Here is a 19,980-nt window from a genome sequence, read left to right as displayed (position 1 = left end):
ATGAGTTTGTGGCAGGATTATTTATTGTTGAGTAGCTCTCGGCATTGGTTTGAAACATTTTGCAAGCATAAGTGGTGAATAAGTGGTTCAATCAGTGGTGACGCTAGACAAAAACAGGACGTCAGCTGTTGTAGTGTCTGAAGATTTCTTTATCAAACGTTACAAATTCCTGACAACATACAAGTAAAATACAGTTAATAATCAATATGATTCTATCCACAGTGCTTTTTCCACTTCACTTTGCAGCCTTATTACAGTCCATTTCATTGTAAAATATTAAATGCGGTACTGGGATGTATAAAAACCCGCTTCATGAATGTAGTAGGCTCATGTCATACAATTTGGACTGCTGCCTCTCTACTTCAGTTAATCTTTCGTCATTCATTATAAATGTTAACAAAAGAAAGAACTAAACGAAACAATTTATACCAAATAGCGAACAACTAACAACTGGTATCATTCATGAAAACTGCGATGAAACGAATTATGGAAATGTGCAAATGACTGGGAAGAAATGAGGTTGGGGGTCACATGATCAACAACATGTGGTTGACATCAGTCATCAAAACTTTCTTCCTGATAAACGCTGAAGGTGCCGTAATGTGATGTGACATGACAGGATTGCCACTATCGATGCTGCCATTTGAAATCCATCGCAGAATGTTTTGACGGGATGTGCCATGATGGCCACAGTGAATCGGCCTTTAATCACACTTCTTTTATCTCAAGTCTTGATTATCATAATTTTTTTCAAGCCTTTAATCGTTGCTACGTTATTAACTGACACTTACTGATAAGGGTGACGTGTTTGTGAAAGTTGTATCCACAGGCATAACTTGTGGAAACATATATACGTTTTCCATGGTGACAGCGTAGTTCACACGCACTCAGAAAGGTCGTTAGTCGAAAGCCCACTAATGACGTCACGACCGCAAAAAGTAGTGTGAAGTCTACTCAACACCAGTTCGTCAAGTGAAAAAGGCAATAGGCCCTGCAATATTTCGGCAACGTGCATTCACAGAACAGAATCTATTCAGTGATGCTACCGAGCGTAGAAGCAAAACTATGTATACTATATATACAAGCAGGAAGCAAGATGTATACTGTATTTGTCATGTTCAGTAAACGCCCATGTTCGATGGATGTTACAGTATAATACACGTCACTCAGTACGAATATATGCTATTTCTAACCACCAACACGTCTGCAGAACAAATCATTATTGGCACGATTTGTTGAAATAAAATGATGGCAAACGTCATATTGGTGGTTAAAGAATTTTCTTATTTAGTTAATTCGCATTATAACTTGCATGTTATGAGATTAAACCGTCAAGGCAACGATCAACTGAACATTCATGAAAACATGTCGTTCTTATTAAGATTTGTTATACTGTAATTAAATGCCTATAACATTTCGTCGATTGAATTCCTTAGAAGACCGGATTATAACATAAAATACGAGGCCAATGGAAACTCAGTTTCAACATAGCTTAGTTGGTAGAGGCGTCCTGCTGTAGGCCTATCCATTTTTTGCCACCTTAGCGTTTTCTGAAGGTTGTGGGAGGTTCCTATGAAATTAATAGAAATAATTTCTCGCTCCCAGGAGCGAGTTTGTTCGATTTTGTGAACTTTTATAAGCTGGTGTCGTTCCTGAGTGGACATGTATCTTCTTTATTTTTGTGTTATTACATGTTCATAGATACTGAAGTTTTTATTCGTGTATACCACAGACAGAACCACATGATTAGCATGTGTTCAAGAAACGAAATATGCATTTTAATAGAGCTCACGTAGGAATTCCATGGGTGTTCATTTTCATGAACAAACTGTATAGTTTGCGAGCCAAATAAAGTCGCAACAGCCGCTGGAGAGCGCTGAGAGGGCAAAATCACATTAAGAGATCTCCACATGTTCAGTGTTCATTGATGATACTGGTCTTCCAAATCTTCAGTACACTGAAGCAGCCCGCCACCATCAATAATACTGACAAAAACTATCAGTTGACAATACAGGGTTAAGATGTTGAACACCTAAAACAAAGCGTATGCTGTAATTATATTAATTGTAGTTTGCAGACAACAGAACACAATGAAAAAGAAGGAATGGTCCTCAGAGTACTTAAAAAAAAGAGAGAAAAAAAAGAGCGACTGGTCAGCGGTTAATTTGTTGACTGAGATCAGTAGTATGGACCTGAAAGTTTTCATAAATTGTTTTCTGATGGTACCTGCAGCATATGACAAGTTATTAATGTCAATATGAAATAAAATAAAGAAATAAAATACATTAATCAAAGAGGCATTCTACGAGAGTAAGAGTAGGGTAACTTTGCGATTTCTGGCGACAGGCAGGCCTTTCGAATGCTCGAAGTTTAGTTCTGTAATATTAGCAAACACTGTTAGTAAAACTCTATGGAAACTTGTGAAGCAATTCTAACTGCCTGGCAAGGATAGGTTTATGCAATTACAATGTAAAACATCCTTTATGACTTGTGATAGTTTGGTGAAAATGACATGCATTTCGCAGACCTCTTTCTAGTCATGCTGTGTAATTCACGAACCTATGCTATTTTTTCAAATTAATAAAGTAAGAAGTGTCATAGAGAATCCTCCATAGACCATGCTGAAAGGGTTTATCCTTGCACAGACCTATTATAAATGTTTTATGTTAAAAAATTACTTTGAAAAACTGAGTATGATGTATGATACACACGAAGGCGACTAGACTATTTACTTTGCAAAAGCGAATTGGAACTATAACAATGCACACTAATGGCATGTGGCTGGTTCATGTAGCTCTGTCAACATACGAATAAGGAATATTGTCAAACCGTCTTTACTTTACCTCGTATGTTCGGTATGTATTGGCAATATTGAGAATTTTTTAGAGCCATCAACACTGTTCGTCAGTACTTCTAGTATTGACAATCGTGAATAGGAACACTCAGACGCTCAACATATTGGCGGTCTGACAATATTATTGACGTGTGAGGTCCCCTTTAACCAGCTGGTGGTGTGTGCAGACGGCGATGCGTTTCGTGACTTTGGGTTTCCCATCTGCGTGCAAGTCAACGTTAGCTGCCTCTTCCCGTGTGCCGGCGGCATTAGTGCTTGTTGGTTTTATGTAAAACAACATCGCGTTTTGGAATCTAATAACGCAGAGTCCTATGTATCTGGGATATCGAGATTATATTTATTCTTTCACTATCAACTACTATTGATACTACCAAGAAGGGAGAAATTCCCGATTCTTGTAACTACTCTGACTCAGCGTACAATATACAACAGTTTATGTATCAGAGATATAACAACATTCAAACCAACGTTTATGACTGAAGTTTTGACACTCGTGAAAAAGCAAGTGCAAAGTCGTTTGTGAGATTATGTGTGACAGGTGATTATTTCAATGGTGTTGAAGTGTGGATGGATGTTGAAGTTGACGTTTAACGATCCAGGGAACAGTGAACAAATGGTGTTAAGTGTAGGCCGATCCTTCCATATATAGCATCGTGAGATAGATAGATAACACAGGCTTCATTTTAAGAGCCTTATACAAACGGTCACAATGACTGTTATGGAATTTTTTGGATGTGCCTTCCTGGCCTTTGGTCCACCGCTTGCAATGTTTACATTTACAATAGCCAAGGATCCTATTAGAATTATAATTTTAATTGCGAGGTACGTTCCCCATGTTTTTAATTGTAGCCCCCGAAATATACTTTCTTGATTTGACAGTTGTAACTATTAATATACCTGAATATTTACCATTTTTTAATTGGAAGCATTTAACACTGCAGATCATTAATTTGTTACTTGTGGCTATGACGCATTATATTTGCAATCATATATTCTTTTTAATGTGTTCCTTATCATTTTACAGCGCATTTTTCTGGCTGCTGTCATTACTGATTTCGTCGTTATGGTGGTTTATAGTAGTTCCACTTAAAAGCAAGTTGGCGTTTGGGCTGGTTTTCTCAGTGTTTTTTCAAGAAATCTTTAGGTTTCTTATTTATAAATTGCTCCAGAAAGCTGAAGTGGGTTTGAAGAAAGTAACCGATGCAGACACGCAGATCACAAACAGCAAGCATGTTTTGGCCTATGGTAAGAAGCTCTTAAATGAAGATACAGGTATACTGAAACCGAAAAATGTTCAATTTGACCAATTGTGTAGATTGAGTCCAAATAAAAGTAATTGTAAAACTGCCTACAATCTAGGGCTTGTGCTTTTTACAGCAATCTGCTATACCATATTTCATACCATTTGTTTTGATAAGAATGTATTGACTCTTTGTGGTACCAACAAGGTGGAGAATTGGTTGTTTGGATCTAAAATGTTGAAGCTATGAAGAAAAACAGGGTATTCAAGTTTGTTTTTTAGTTCCCAGTTTTTTGAAGTATTTATTGCTCCTGTAATTGTCAAAGGGCAGTTTTTAAATCAATTCATGGACTCCTACATAGTGGTTTATCAAATGGTGGTATATAGTTATCTATTAGCTTATTTTTTGTCCCATAATTGCGTATGTGCATGAAAAGTGAAATTGGATGTTGACTCAACATATTTCCTTTACTGAGAGAACACAAATATGGTTTACTTTTGAAAATATGAATAGTAGAATTATGTATTTTAAATGACTTCAGTAAAGCCACCAGAGTAGGTAATACGTGAATAAAATTTTATTTACTATAACTAAATACATGTAAAGGACCCATATATGTAAACTGGTGGAAGAAAACCTCTCTGAAGGAAGACTGATCTGGAAAGAATAAAAATAGTTTTTGGTCCCTTACAACTGGAAAGGAAAAAAATAACCCCTCCAGAAAATAGCTGTGGTACTGTTGTCATGAAACAACTAGTAATAGGACTTCATGTATCTCAGAGATCAAAAGATTTGAAAAAAAAAAAAAAACTTGTGGGAGATTTGTGAAAAAAAATTGTTCACCTGTTAAATTCTCTGGAGCTTACAACATTTGAGTAGGCCTATTCTGTTTCGCAGGGGTGATGAATAAATGTAGAGTGACAGAATGATAAATTTTAAATTAGACTACAGAGGTTTTTATATTTTTGATTTGTAATAGATAAGGGAAATGGCCAAATTGCCTGTAATTTTATGTAATATTCATGCAGTGACTAAATTTTTCCTCCTATGTCCCAGGAATTCTGCGTGTTACATAGATCTGTAATGCAAAATGAAGTGAATGACCATTTGTTCACTTAAATAGAAGAAGATGAACATGAGTTGCATATGTTACTGTTGACCTGGCAAATAAATTTCTGTTGTCCAGTGTGGGCTACATATTTCTTTTGCACAATTATATCAAAATACATGTAGGTGTTCTTTTAAACAAACTGGGATATTAACTGTTGCTCCTCTTGCCCATAATACATTTATCCTTCGATGATAAAATTTGTCGACAAACCAGTTGTTTGAGGGAAGAGAGATCCACAATTACAATATAGGGATCTGCAGTGCCTTCCATTGACTTTGTGACTTTCACTGGAAGGCGTGAAATATGTAGCTATCAAATTATGTATCAATCTACACACAAATAAATTACCTGCAAAGTGATCCAACTGCAGACTGGATTTTTCTCCTTAACGCCTTTCATTCAGTAAAAATGTGCTTACGGTGTACTGCTGCTTTTCCATTGTGTGCTGCAGTTGGTCACTTTTGGGGCAACTAATGCAGGGAAGTGGTTACGATGAATCATGAGGTGGTTGTTGGAAACCAATCAGAATGCTTGTTCATAATTTCCTGTGGGTTAATTAACTGGCACTTTTTACTATTAGGTTAGAATTTAACCAAATTGTCACAATTTTTAGCAAAATTGCAAATTAGACATGCTAGTATGTTGTTGCGATGATGAGCATATATTGTGGACTACACTGCACATCAGTGTATGATAGCAGTCATATTTTTGTGTTCAGATTCTTTGGTTTTTGCGACTCACAATCAATTTCTCACTCCAGCTGAACCTAGGGTTCGTGCTACTGGTCAGTAGCTGTATCATATTGAAAACAACCCAATTTGCGTAATTCTCCAAAAGAAATCATTAGCTTCAATGATTCTTGTTGGCTACCATATACTATCAGCTGATTTGCTCTGACTGAGAGAAACAACTAGCATACATGAGCATGCAGTGGAAGAGCCTAGTACACTGTAAGCGCACTTTGTCCACTGTTTTGTACACGTCTGTTGCTCTGTATTCCTTTCCAAAGTATGAACAGTTTTGTAATTTTCTCTGTTAGTAATTTTGATCATTAGAGAAGCAGCACTAATTTTTGCAACAAAAAAAAGTGATATCCAGGGATATTATCTAAAATTAATTCTAACTTAGAGGTATGTGGAACAGTGTACTAGCAATAACCAATTAAGATTGCAGAAAGACATGCACAAAGACAAAACAGTGCTGTGCCTTGTTTGACCATGTTGTGTCATTGATGGTATTTGGATGAGAATGGACTCTGCAGAAAGATTGGTTGTTGAGAAATAAGTTTGTAATGCCTCATATTGTATTGGAGCACACTGCTAAAAATGCTGTGTGTAAAACTGGCTCACAGAATTGAGTTGTATGCCGTCATTAAGTGGTACTGGGACACACAATTTGACATCTGTGTGGGATATCCTCCAGCTTCTCTTTGTGGTTGTAGGAAACTTGCAGCTTCATCCACAATGTTGACATTATACTAGAGCACTGTGTTGATGGTGCGATGCAGTGTGCCTTAGGCATTCCAAGGTGGCATGCATTCCATTGCTCACAATCCAAGTGGAGACAGATTTATAACAATTGTTGCTGTGTGTTTTAAGTGGCAGACTGTAACGTTTTTGAATGAGTACGGTTTCACACTCCTCTGTAGTAATGGATACCTACATATAAGATGCTGCAGCATTGATATGTTTGATTGTTTGCATTGTTGAGTATCATAACTGACAAGTGCTAAGTGTGATTATTTGTCAGATACAAAATGTGAACTCGACAGGATGAACAGTAATTGCTACATCAGGAAGGACTCGGAGCCTTAGGTACTGCCCCTCTACCATTCCTCAAAAGGCCTGATTTCACAACATCCAGCCATACATGCTGAGCAATAGATGCTACCACTTCCCTCTCATGCACATTTGTCTATTGAACATACCTGGAGTGGCATGGTCAGAAACTTCGTCACTGTCCTGCAGACACCACAATTGGTGATTAATGGCCTCACAGACAGCATCTACCAAAGGATGTGGAGATGGCCTATGAATACCTGCCACAATTTGTAGAGATTGTAACTGGAGTATGTGGGTGTCTTCACACCACATGAAATTTTGTCACAGACTATATGGTGCAGTTTGTAACATTATCTCTTTGTGCTCTGTCAATACTTGCCATGCTGTCTGGTTAATTTCAGTCACATGCACTGATGAGCCGAAACATATGACCACTGCACACAGCTAGATTGAGTGCTACCTGGTGATGTCGTGGACATGTTGCATTGTAAGCAATGTGTGTAAGTGGAACAGACACAAATGTGATACAACTTGTAAATGGGGAAATCCACTGGTGTAAGAGACTTCTCGGCATATTTTTATGGCGCAGGACAAGGGAACAATCATCTCAGTACTGGCGAAGCTGCTCGGCTTTTTGCATGCTACAGTTGTGAACATCCAAATACATCTACATATACGTGATTACTCTGCTATTCTCGATAAAGTGCCTGGCAGAGTGTTCAGTGAAGCACCTTCAAGCTGTCTCTCTACTGTTCCACTCTTGAATGGCATGTGGAAAAAATGAGCACTTAAATTTTTCAGTGTGAGCCCCGATTTCTCTTATTTTATTGTGATGATCATTTCTCCCTATACAGGTGGGTGCCAACAGAATGTTTACACAGTCAGTGGAGAAAACTGCTGATTGAAATTGCATGAGAAGATACCATCTCATTGAAAAACGCCTTTGTTTTAATGAGTGCCACTCCAATTCACACATCATTTCTGTAGCACTATCTCCCCTATTTCGCAATAATGCAAAATGAGCTGCCTTTCTTTGAACTTTTTCAATGTTATCCGTCAGTACCACCTGATGTGGACCCCACACTGTACAGCAGTACTCCAGAATACGGTGGATAAGCGTGTTGTAAGCAGCCTCTTTAGTAGACCTGTTGCACCTTATAAGTGTTCTGCCATGAATCACAATCTTTGGTTTGCTCTACCCACAACATTATCTAACTGACCATTCCAATTTAGGTTATTTGTAATTGTATCCCCAAGTATTTAGTTGAATTAACAGCCTTCAGGTTTGTGTGACTTATTGCGTAATAGAAATTTAGCAGATTTCTTTCAGTAATCATGTGAATAACTTCACACTTTTCTTTATTCAGGGTCAATTGCCTCTTTTTGGCACCATACAGATATCATATCTAAATCATTTTGCAATTCATACCCCCCCCCCCCCCCCCCAGCTGATGACTTTACAAGACGGTAAATGACAGCAGAGGGCCTATAACTATTCCTCTGGAATGCCAAATATTACTTGTTTGGCTTGATGACTTCCCGTCTATTACTACAAACTGTGACCTTTCTGACAGGAAATCACAAAACCAGTCACACAACTGAGGCAATATTCCATAGGCATGCAGTTTGGTTGGAAGATGCTTGTGAGGAATGGTGCCGAAAGCCTTCTGTAAAGAACAATGTTTTTTGAATTTGTGCTGACTGTGTAAATAAATAATTTCCTTCGACGTACTTCATAATGTTCGAATACAGTGTATGTTCCAAAACTCTACTGCAAATAGATGTTACTGATATGGCCCTGTAATTCAGTGGATTACTTCTACTTTCCTTTTTGGGTATTGGTGTGACTTGAGCAATTTTCCAGTCTTTAGGTGCAGATCTTTCTATGAGCGAGCAGTTGTATGTAATTGCAGAATATGGAGCTATTGTATCAGCATACTCTGAAAGGAACCTGAATGGTGTACAATCTGGCCTTGTCTTTATTATATGATTTAAGCTGCTTTGCTACACCAAGGATATCGACTTCCGTGTTTCTCATCTTGGCCGTTGATCTTGATTGGAATTCAGAAATATTTACTACTTCTTCTTTGGTGAAGGAGTATCAGAAAACTGTATTTAATAACACTGCTTTTGTGGCACTGTCATCAGTGACTTCACCATTGTTATTTTGCAGTAAAGGTATTGATTGGCTGAAGGACGGTGACACGGTGGTTGCGTGAGAAGGTGTTGGACATCCACACCTTACCACAGAACATGGAGGTCAAAGGGTGTCTATGGCAGATCTGACAAGAGAGTGTAATGCTAGTCCAGTCCACAAGTGTTTTGGGGATCACCGTTCACTATACGTATTTGAACATGGGGCTCCACAACAGAAGACTCCTATTTATTGCTCATGATGATGGTGCAATATTGTTAAGATTGCAGCAAGATTGGTCCATGGATCAGTGAAAACTTGTTGTCTGTTGTATGAATCACTTTTATTGTTACACCATGTTGATCACAGTACCTGTATACATCAATATCCAGGCAAACAGCTCCATGGAAAATGCACCACAGTGCAGATGCAGACCGCTAGGGTGTGTTTTGCTTTTGGCTGTTCACCTCAACTTCTGTGGGACCTTTGATGATCAAAGGCACTGCGATAGCTGTGGAGCGCATTAACATCATTGCAGACCGCTTTCATCCCTCATGCTTGATGTCTTCCCTGATGGCAAAGACTTCTTCCAATAGGATAACATTCAATCTCGTGAGGTCAGAATTCTGTTGCAATCCGGTGAGGAGCATGGTAGTGATACCACATTGCCATTTTGATCACCAAATTCACCTGATCTGAGACTGATGGAACACATCTATGATGCTATTGGGTGCTACCTCTGCACCTACAAATCACCAGCCTGTAATATGCAGTAGTTGCATATCAGGTGCATAAGATCTGTTGCTACATGTGTCTGGAAACTTACAAAGGACTTACTGAGCCCATACCATGTAGAATCACTGCTGTATTGTGTTCCAAAGATGGACCTACACAATTTTAGGCAGGTGATCATAATGCATTTGTTCAACAGTGTACATAGTTCCACTATTTTGCTTGTGATGGGGTCAAGAGCTACCAGAAGTTCAAATGGCACTCATTGCTTGGCCCTTGTTTTTTGCATGTTGTGCTGCTCAGTGAAAGGCACAACTCTTTATCCATTTACACAACTACAATTCTGCCCATACCTCTATCATGCTCGTCAAATTTCACAGCTCTGTTTACTTCCTTTGGTTTGTTATCAAGTGAGGTGGCACTGTGGTAGGACACTGGACTCAAATTTTGGAGGAAATTCTGTCCGCTCATCTGAAGCCAGATTTTCTGTGGTTTTCTTGAATCACTTAAAAGGCAAATTCAACAATGGTCCCCTTCAAAACAGTGTGTCCAGTTTCCTTCTCCCGTGCTTCCCCAGTGTGAGCCTGTGCTCAGTCTCTAATTACCTCATCATCAATAGGGTATTAAACTTTTCCCCTATTCTGGAAGAAAGTCTGATGCTATTAGGCTATTCTGTGCAGTATTTTTTCTCTCAGGCATGCCAGTACAGCAAGGTATGTGGGAGACTTCCTGTAGAGTGTGGGAAGTAAGAGCGTGCTAGCAGAACTGAAGCTGTGAAGACTTTTCAAGTCTTGCCTGGGTTTGCAATCAGAGTATTGCCCATAAGAAACGAGGTCCACAAAAATAGATGTACAACACTTTCTAGAATTAAGCAGTTGTCAAATACCTAGTACGATAGTTTGAGATGTAACTGTATACAAATAGTAGTCTTGACTTTCACATATTGAGGGCCTTACGAACAATAATTGGTACTTCAGGCAGGTGGTGTATATCTTGTGAGATTTATTTTCCTCCTCCATATCAGAAGTAAATTTGAAATTAGAGGGTGGTAGTAACCTCTTAAAGCAATTTGTATGTTTCTCAAGATGTGAGACATGTCTTCACAAGTTCCAGTGGCAGCCAGTCTACACTCTCCGTAAGTCGCTACATTCTAGCATTCTTTTAGGGAGTTCATCATATATCGTTTGAAAGAAGTAATAACAGAACTAAAGAGGAACTCTTGTACTCAAATTAACCTTACACTGATTACTTACTCTGGAAAATATTGAAATATGCCATCATAAAGTTGTTAATTTCCATGGTGAATGAAATGCCCCAGGAGATCAAAAGAAGAGTAAATTTTGTAATTTAGAATGTCATCATAAAACTGAAATATTCCTGTGTTCAATGATACGTTCTTCCTTATCTATGTCTTTGACTTAATGTAACGTAAGTTTATTGCATTTATTTGAAGATAGTGTCTTCTGAAATGAATATAGAGTTAGATTTTAATGTTGTGTGTGCTTACATCATCCCCTCAAACTCATAAAATATTTAAGTTGTTACTCCATTAATAAATATATGAATTTAATTCTTACAATTTTTGTTCTAGTGTCTGGCATGGGCTTTGGTGTAATGAGTGGTGCATTTTCATTAGTAAATGTACTGGCAGATGCTGTTGGCCCAGCAACAATGGGTCTCAAGGGTGGTTCTGACTTGTTCTTCATAACATCAGCAGCATTCACACTTTGCATGATTCTCCTTCACACGTTTTGGGGAGTAATATTCTTCTCTGCTGCTGACAACAGGAATTACCTACAAATCGTGTGGGTTGTTGGCAGTCATTTGACAGTTTCTTGCCTTGTAAGTATGAAGTAATGTGATGTTTTAATTTATAGCATCAAAAAAGTGTAAAGCAATATCCAGAGATCCAGACATTGCCTCTGTATTATAACATTCTTTATACAGATATAGAAAGGAAGGTTCTGCTTGAATGTACATGGTGACAATTATTGAACTATATGAAGAAAAAACTTAAATTAGTTACGAACTATGGTGTGCATACACTTTATTCAACATGTAAACATCGCTACAGATATTTGTATTTAGATTATGACGTGTTTGATATGTCTGCCATCCTTGGCGACGATGAGGTGCAGACGAATAGCGAAATTCTGCATAACCTTCTGAAGTGTCAGAACATAGTTGCTGTCAATGACCTTGAATGGCTGTTTTCAGCTCAGCAGTAGTTTTGGGATTATTGCTGTACCCTTGTCTTTAATATAGTAGCACACAAAGGAGTTGCATATGTTCAAATCCAGAGAACATGGCTGCGAATAGAGGCCCATGCCAGTGGCCTCTGGGTACACCAGAGCCAGAATGCAATCCCCAAAGTGCTCCTCCATAACATCACTCTTCTACCTCAATGGTGTCAAGCTACATCTTGTATGTCCCACATCTTGTCAAAGTCAGGATCGCTTTGGATAATGGGGATGAAATAAACTTCCAAAACCTTCACGTACTGTTCAGTAGTCACCGTGCCATCAAAGAAACATCGCACCGATTATTCTGTAACTGGATATTGCACACCACACAGTCACCCATTGAGGGTGAAGAGTTCTGGATTGCGAAATGCTGACTCTCAGTCCACCAAATGAGCCAATTTTGCTTATTGATGAACCCATCCAAATGACCGTGGACTTCATTGCCAAACCAAACAATGCATGTGCAAATTCTCATTGAGCCCTGCGAGACCAGGGGTTAGAATAGGCCCAAGATATTCCTGCCTGTTGTAAGAGGTGACTAAAAGGCTTTATGTGATGGTCCCCTGTAGAGTTTGACCTCCATTTCTCAAAATTTTCCTGAAGAGCAAGCAAACTGGGGAAGGGCGCCTTACATGGTGCATCGTGTCCATCGTACATAGAGATCTTTAGCTCACTTTCTCGTCGTGGCATTGTAGTCCTGCTCTTGAGAGAGGACACCTTCCTGGGTGTGTTTTCCTCCACCCACTATGCAGTGTTGTTTTCTGTGCCAATGATGACCTTGGAATTCTTTGTACCTCATATCCAGCACGGTAGCCAGCCCGTTGTGGTGGGGCCGCCATGTATCCTGTTGGTTGTAGCCCCCTGACTACATAGGGATTGCTCTGCTGATGCCTGTGCCGTTAATTCCCCACGTATGCCAAGGAGTAGATGCCTGTCACCCTGAGGCATAGGGACTCCCGGCAATGGCCGTCCTGCCAGGTGGCCTTTGCTGCGGGTGGATGGCGCCCGTGGGGAGGGCCCCTGATCGGAGTGGGTGGTATCAGGGTGGATGACGTGCAGTGAAATGTACCACGTCATCATTTGCTGGTGATCAAATGCCAGCAAGAATTCCAGTCAAGGGCATTATTCGGTTGTGACAAGCTGGGGGATGTTTCCGTTACCATCAAACCTCATAAGAGCTTAAATATGGCCCAAGGTATTATATTCCACAGGGACCTTCTTTTGCAGTCTGACGAGGAGCTGCTCGCCAACTTAGAGCGATGAGGAGTTCATTTCGTCCGGTGCTTCCATTGGGGTCTGACGGGTAATCATGTTGCCACCAGTGCCTCCATCTTGGCCTTCGAGGGTAACACATTACCCAAGAAGGTCAAGATGATGGTCTACCGCTGTGACATCAAGCCATATATCCCTCCCCTAATGCGGTTCTTTAAGTGCTGGAAGTTCGGGCATGTGTGTTCCTGCTGTACTTCAAGCATCAATGTCAAAATAGTGGACATCCATCCCATCCCAGTACTCCTTGTGTCCCGCCTCCCATCTGTGTCAACTGGAGAGAGCATCATTACCCTTGCTCACCAGACTGCAGGATTTTACAGCAAGAATGGAAAATCATGGAATACGACACCCTGGACTGACTGACCTACACTGAGGCCAAGAGGAAATTTGAGTGCCTAAATCCTGTGACCATGACCTCCTCTTATGCCATAACTACAAGAACAGTTGTAGTCCCATCAGTTCCGTGAGTTCCAGTCGGCTCTCAGAACCTGAAGACTACACCTGCCCCCTTGATGGTGGGGGCATTTCCCTCCCTGTTGCTCCTGCACCACCTGCCTTGGGAGCACTGTCCCCCCAACCAACGCGGTCACCAGTCCCCACTTCTCAGCCGGCGAAGTGTAAGTCTTCTTCGGCTCCTCTCTCTGGGAAGGTGTCCCTTGGGTCACTCCCTTCCCAGGTTTCTGCTAGTGGGAAAGATGACACCTGCCAGTGGCTGAAATGCTTGAAAGCAGCTGATCCTAGGGCTTCATGATCATCCTCAGTCCTGGAGACTGAATCAGCGCAGCCCTCCCAGCCAGAGAAACCCCAAGGATCAGCAAGAAAAATCCAGAAAGAAGGCCTCCCCCCCCCCCCCCCCCCAAGGGAATTGCAGTGGCACCCACACCACCAATGCTTGCAAGCTCTGCATCTGAGTATGAGGTGAAGATTCTGGCATCCACGGAGGACCTAGATCTCACCAGACCCTCAGACACGATGGATATAGCCTTTTCAGGAAATAAGTCAGTGGCAGCAGGTGACCCTGAGGTATAGATTGCCTCATTAAGTGTTTCATGCCTTTCCAGTCTCACGATCATGTCATCCTCCAGTGGAATTGCGGTGGTTTTATCCACCACCTGACTGAGCTATGGCAACAGTTAAGCTCTACTCATGCTTTCTGCATTGCCCTCCAGGAAACCTGGTTCCCGGCAATGTGGACCCCTGCCCTTTGTGGCAACAGGGGGTATTACAAGAACCGTAATGAATATAATTGAGTTTCAGGTGGAGTTTGCATTTATGTCGTGAACTCAGTCGGTAGTGAACATGTGCTCCTTCAAACTCCTCTTGAAGCTGTAGCTGTCAGGACACGGACGATGCAGGAAATAACTATCTCCCTCCAAATGGCGTGGTACCCCTTAACATATTGCCTGCACTGATTGATCAACTTCCTAAACCTTTCCTACTTCTGGGAGATTTTAACGCCCATAACCCCTTGTGAGGTAGCACCATGCTTACTGGCTGTGGCAGAGATGTCGAAAATTTACTGTCACAACTCGACCTCAACCTCTGCCTCTTAAATACTGGGGCCGCCACACATTTCAGTGTGGCACATGGCAAGTTTTTGGACATTGATCTCTCGGTTTGCAGTCCTGGCCTTCTCCCATCTATCCACTGGAAAGCACGACAACCTATGTGGTAGCGATCATTTCCCCATCTTCCTGTCATTCCTCCGGCATCATGCCCATGGATGCCTACCCAGATGGGCTTTAGACAAGGCAGACTGGGTAGCCTTCACCTCACTACAGGCACTACACCTCACTACAGGTCACTAGAAAGATAATTTCTGCGGTGGAAAACATGATCCCTCCTTCTATAGGGTGCCGCTGGCGAAAGACAGTCCCTTGGTGGTCGCCAGAAGTCGCTAAGGCAATGAAAGAGTGTCAGCAAGCACTACAGAAACATAAGCAGCACCTTTCCCTAGAGCACCTAATAGCCTTTAAGCGGCTCCGTGCCCACTTTTGCCTGCATATAAAATGGCGGAAGCGGGTGTTGGGAGAGGTACGTGTCGACCACATCACCTTCCCAAGTCTGGACGAAGATCAGACGTCTTTTTGGGTACCAGACCGCAACAAGTGTCCCTGGTGTTAACATCAATGGCGTGCTCTCTACCGACGCAAATGTGATTACTGAGCACTATGCTCGAGCATCTGCATCGGAGAACTATACCCCAGCCATTCACACCCTCAAACAGCGGATGAAAAGGAAAGTCCTCTCGTTCTCTACACACCACAGTGAACCCTATAGTGCCCCATTTACAGAGTGGGAGCTCCTCAGCACCCTTGCACATTGCCCCGACACAGCTACTGGGCCAGATTGGATCCACAGTCAGATGATTAAACATCTCATGTCTGACGTCATCTTCACCCGAATCTGGTGAGTGGTGGGAGAGCACCAGTGCTCCTGGTGCCCCCAGCTGGGAGCCTCAGAAAGGCCATCTGCACATGTGCTATGGGCGGTGACTGTGCTGCTGGACGCTCCTGTGGTTAAAAGCTGAACCAAATCTCAGCAGCAAGTTGTCACGCGATGAATTGGAAGTTCTCGTTTTCCCTGTTTTGATTTAATGACAGCGGCGCTGGATTCCGGGCAGTGCTTGTTGAAAACCTGCATTCCTGTTAGGATTTTCCGCCGTATGGATATAAATGGCCTCCTTAACAACACAGTCCCAGAAAGATGATGCTGGGGATAAGACTCTCATCTGATTGCAAAGCAAATGATGTCCCATGTCCAGGAAATGCTCCACTACTGCTGATTTTTCCGGTTGCCCCAGGCTGTATGATGATGGTGTTAGTCAGAACATTCTTGCACGGTTTGGCATGTCTGTCCAGTACAAGATTTTTCATATTGGCATGGGATTTTATACTCGGCACATTTCCTAAGACCAATGTTGTCTTTGACTGAGCACAATAAATTCCTCAGGTTTGCTGGTGGCCGAAAAACACACTTAATGTTGTGCTTTTTGAGGATTCTTTCTATTCTCGAAGACATGCCACCAAAATAAGGCAAGAATGCTGTTGCAGTGGGTGCCTTTGCATCTTCATTTACATCCCTGCTTCGAGTTTGCTTAGAATGGAACGGATGGCATATCTGCCTATTGGAGTAGCCATTCTGTTGGACTACCATTCTCAGGTGTTGCAGCTGACCAGGTACACTGTTGGCACCTGAGACTACATGTACTCTCTGCACCTAAGAGCGAGTTGTTTTGCGATAGATGCTGTGTCCCAGTGCACCATCAGCTTTTCTTCTGACTATGATGTCCAGGAATGGTAAGGTGCCATCCTTTTCCACTTCCATTGTGAACTGTATATTGGGATGGAGTGAGTTCAGATACCGGAAAACACAGGTAATGTTTCTGTTCCATGAGGCCACCCTGCAAAAGTAATAGTCTATGTACTGCTGGAAACAGGAAGGTTTGAGACTTGCCGACTGCAGTACTTTTTCCTCATAGTCATCCATAAAATAGTTGGCCACCGTGGGAGACACAGGACTTCCCATGGCAACACTGTTTACCGGTTCAAAATACTGGTCATTCAATAAGAAATAAGTTGAGGTAAGCACATGTTTAAATAATGCCACAATGCCTTTCTCAAACTGGCTGCTGATAAACTCTAACAATTTCTGCAGAGTTACCTTTGTAAACAAAGATATAATGTCAAAACTAACCAAAATATCAGATGCTTCTCGCTGAAGTGTCTTCAGGCATCCTATGAAGTCCTCTGAATTCCGGATGTGGTGATTACACTTGCCTATGAGATGTCCCAACTGTGTAGTAAGATGTTTGGCCAGAAAGTAAGTTGGGGGTTGGCTTGATTTGGGGGAGGAGACAAAACTGCAAAGTCATTGGACTCATCGGAATAGGGACAGATGGGGAAGGAAGTCGGCCGTGCCCTTTCAAAGGAACCAACCCGGAATTAGCCTGAAGTGATTTAGTAGAAAGTACGTAGTAGCTCCAATGTTGCTCACTATTGGGCGAAGTGAAGTCCCATCCTTATGCCTCTTAGGTAGGTCGTACAGTCTTGGCGAACTGCAGCCTGTTGGCATAGGCTTTTGGTCACTTTAGGAGGGATAGAACTATGTTTGAGAAGATCTAATGTTTTTCTCTGGATTTTGCCACTCAGATCCTCTCTTAGCTTTCTTTAGGCAGGATCATTGAGCAGTGCCTCCTTATTGCTGTTATATTCAACTCATGAGAGGACGACGGTGGCGTTCCCCTTGTCGGCAGGTAAAATGAGTTCTTTGTCCACTCTCAAGTCTCACAGAGCCTAGTTGGCATGTATTTGAGAATAGAAGGAACTTTCAAAAAACACGACATCGAGTGTTTTACGGCCACCAGTGAAATTGAGGAATTTATTGTGCTTGGTCCCTGTTGCCTTAGGAAATTTGGTATGTATAAACTCCCATGCCAATGTGGAAAATCTTATACTGGACAGACATACTGAACCATGCTATAATGTTGCACCGAACACCGTCATACACGCCTGGGGCAACTTGATAAATCAGTGGTAGTAGAGCATTGCCTGGATACGGGATATCGTATGCTTTACAAACAGATGGAAATTTTATCCTCAGCATCATATTTCTGGGACTGTGTTGTTAAGGAGGCCATACATATCTGTACAGTGAACAGTCTTATCAACAGGGACACAGGTTTTCAACTAAGCACCGGCTGCCATTAAATCAAAACAGGGAAAACAAGAACTTCAGATTCATCACATGACACAACTTGCTATTGAGATTTAGTTCAGCTTTTAATCGCAGGAGGGTCTGGCAGCACACTCATTGCCCATAGTGTATGCATGGATGGCCTTTCCACAGCTCCCAGCAGGGGGCACCAGTAGTGCCACTTTCCTCCAACTATGAGCATCTTCCCACGCACGCATATTGCCTGCTACTAGCATGATAAATTTTGACGATGCTGCAAGATTATCATCAGTTGTGCCTTGCAGCAGTGACAGCAGCAGCTGCCACCACCTGATGATGTTGAGCAGTTGCATCAATGAAATATTGTGCGAGTTACACAATACGATCTGGTGGCAAACCCAAGAAGCGTATTTGCAACAGATCTGTCTGGAAAACATGAAAAGTCACAAATTGCCTTATTTTGGTTGCAAAGACAGAGTACACCTCCATGAACTATCCCTTTAATGTGAGTATTCGAAAGAAAAAGGAACTGGTTAGAGATGCGGGATGGGAGGAGGGTGGCAGGTGAATGTTCTAGGCGTGTGATGCAAGTTGTGTCAATTTTTAGATATATTTGTTTTATTTCTTTATTTCTGTGTTTTTTCCTTTTTATTAAGATGTTATGAAATGAAAAATTATAAGTAATGTTTGTAGGGGATGAAAATAGGTTTTGCTTAATCAGAAAGTAATACTTTGTTCTGTTTCTGGCAGACGCTGATGAACAGCCAAATGTGGTACGCAGCTACACTTATACCATCGTATATTATTTTGTTGATCAATGGAAGCATTGCATTCAGTGTGGTTGGAGGAAGTTTAAGAAGTTTGGGAGCCAGCATGTACTTAAAAGAACGAAGACATATTTCAGAAAATGGACAATCATTAACAGTGGACTAATACAGTTTTGCACGATTAGGAGTAAAACCTGAATTGAAGGAACTTGTTTAAACTTTTTTAATTTAAGACTGCTGCCAATTTATTAAAATTTGTGTACATTTTATAAATATTTAGTACATCAATTTTATATTGAATGCTAGTGTTCTCTCCTTTAACTTATCTTCAGAACCTCAAAATCAAACTACCATGTGGATGTCATGTCATTTCATGATGATGTGAGAAAGAAATCTGACTGCATAAATGTCGTGCACAGCTTATATTAGTGCCATGAGATTTTTTAAAATTTGTTCTGCAGGAACAAAGACACACAACCATTCCAAAAAGCACATGAAACAAAATACCACTCAATAATTTTTACACTGTTTTAAATTTGTGACTGATAGACTTTAAAAAAATCTGGAGACTGATATAGACCTGTATCAGGTACAGCAGCTAAAATTTCATTCAAATTCTTGTGAATCAGCTGTATCTGCATACTACTGTAAGTCTGTCGGAGGATACGGCATTTTGACAATAAACAATCCTTTTTTATTTCAAATTTCGTATGTGGAGTGGTTCATAATTTGATGAATTTTTCAGTAGTAATCTCAAAACTAATGTGGTTTTCGTGCCCATCTTTTAAATCCCATTCATGCTGCACAGTTAATTTCAACGTAATTAATTGATAGCTGATCTTGTTTCATATCTTGTATTTTTATTAAGGGAAGCGGTGCAGTACTATCACAGTTCAGATATTTCAAGACAAATGCAGATTTATTCCCGATATAACCATTCTAACTTCTGGAAATTCTGTAAGCAGTTACGTAATCCTTGAACAAAAGTGAATTTCTTTTTATTTTTATTTATTTTTAAAGGTGTAAAAGTGTATTTTCGAAAGTGGTTTCTCAGTTACTCTAGTACTTGATATGAAGGAATATAGATACATTGCTACCTACTGTAAAGATGACACATTAAGTTGCAGACACTAGATACACATTCTTTTGACCAAGACACTTGCACATAGGC

At 40.9% G+C, this 19,980-nt stretch overlaps 1 protein-coding gene across 1 annotated transcript; it reads left to right on the top strand.

The window, feature by feature from the left end:
- Positions 1-3,303: 3,303 nt before the first annotated feature.
- On the top strand, positions 3,304-19,513 carry LOC124787989 (gamma-secretase subunit Aph-1). The gene is made up of 4 exons (XM_047255021.1): positions 3,304-3,676; positions 3,879-4,099; positions 11,445-11,695; positions 18,793-19,513. The coding sequence occupies exons 1-4, from the start codon at positions 3,564-3,566 to the stop codon at positions 18,973-18,975; spliced, it is 768 nt and encodes a 255-aa protein (XP_047110977.1). The 5' UTR covers positions 3,304-3,563; the 3' UTR covers positions 18,976-19,513.
- The last annotated feature ends 467 nt before the right edge of the window (positions 19,514-19,980 follow it).

Source organism: Schistocerca piceifrons, chromosome 3 (assembly GCF_021461385.2).
Source record: "Schistocerca piceifrons isolate TAMUIC-IGC-003096 chromosome 3, iqSchPice1.1, whole genome shotgun sequence".
In the NCBI taxonomy this organism is placed as follows: domain Eukaryota; kingdom Metazoa; phylum Arthropoda; class Insecta; order Orthoptera; family Acrididae; genus Schistocerca; species Schistocerca piceifrons.
The sequence above is the reverse complement of the archived record's forward strand: the minus strand, read 5'-3'. Positions and strand labels throughout refer to the sequence as shown.

Coding starts and splice junctions, on each gene's coding strand:
- LOC124787989 (XM_047255021.1), top strand. CDS start 3,564: ATGACTGTTATGGAATTTTTTGGATGTGCCTTCCTGGCCTTTGGTCCA. Junction 3,677..3,878: donor ATTATAATTTTAATTGCGAG/GTACGTTCCCCA, acceptor ATCATTTTACAG/CGCATTTTTCTGGCTGCTGT. Junction 11,696..18,792: donor ATTTGACAGTTTCTTGCCTT/GTAAGTATGAAG, acceptor TGTTTCTGGCAG/ACGCTGATGAACAGCCAAAT.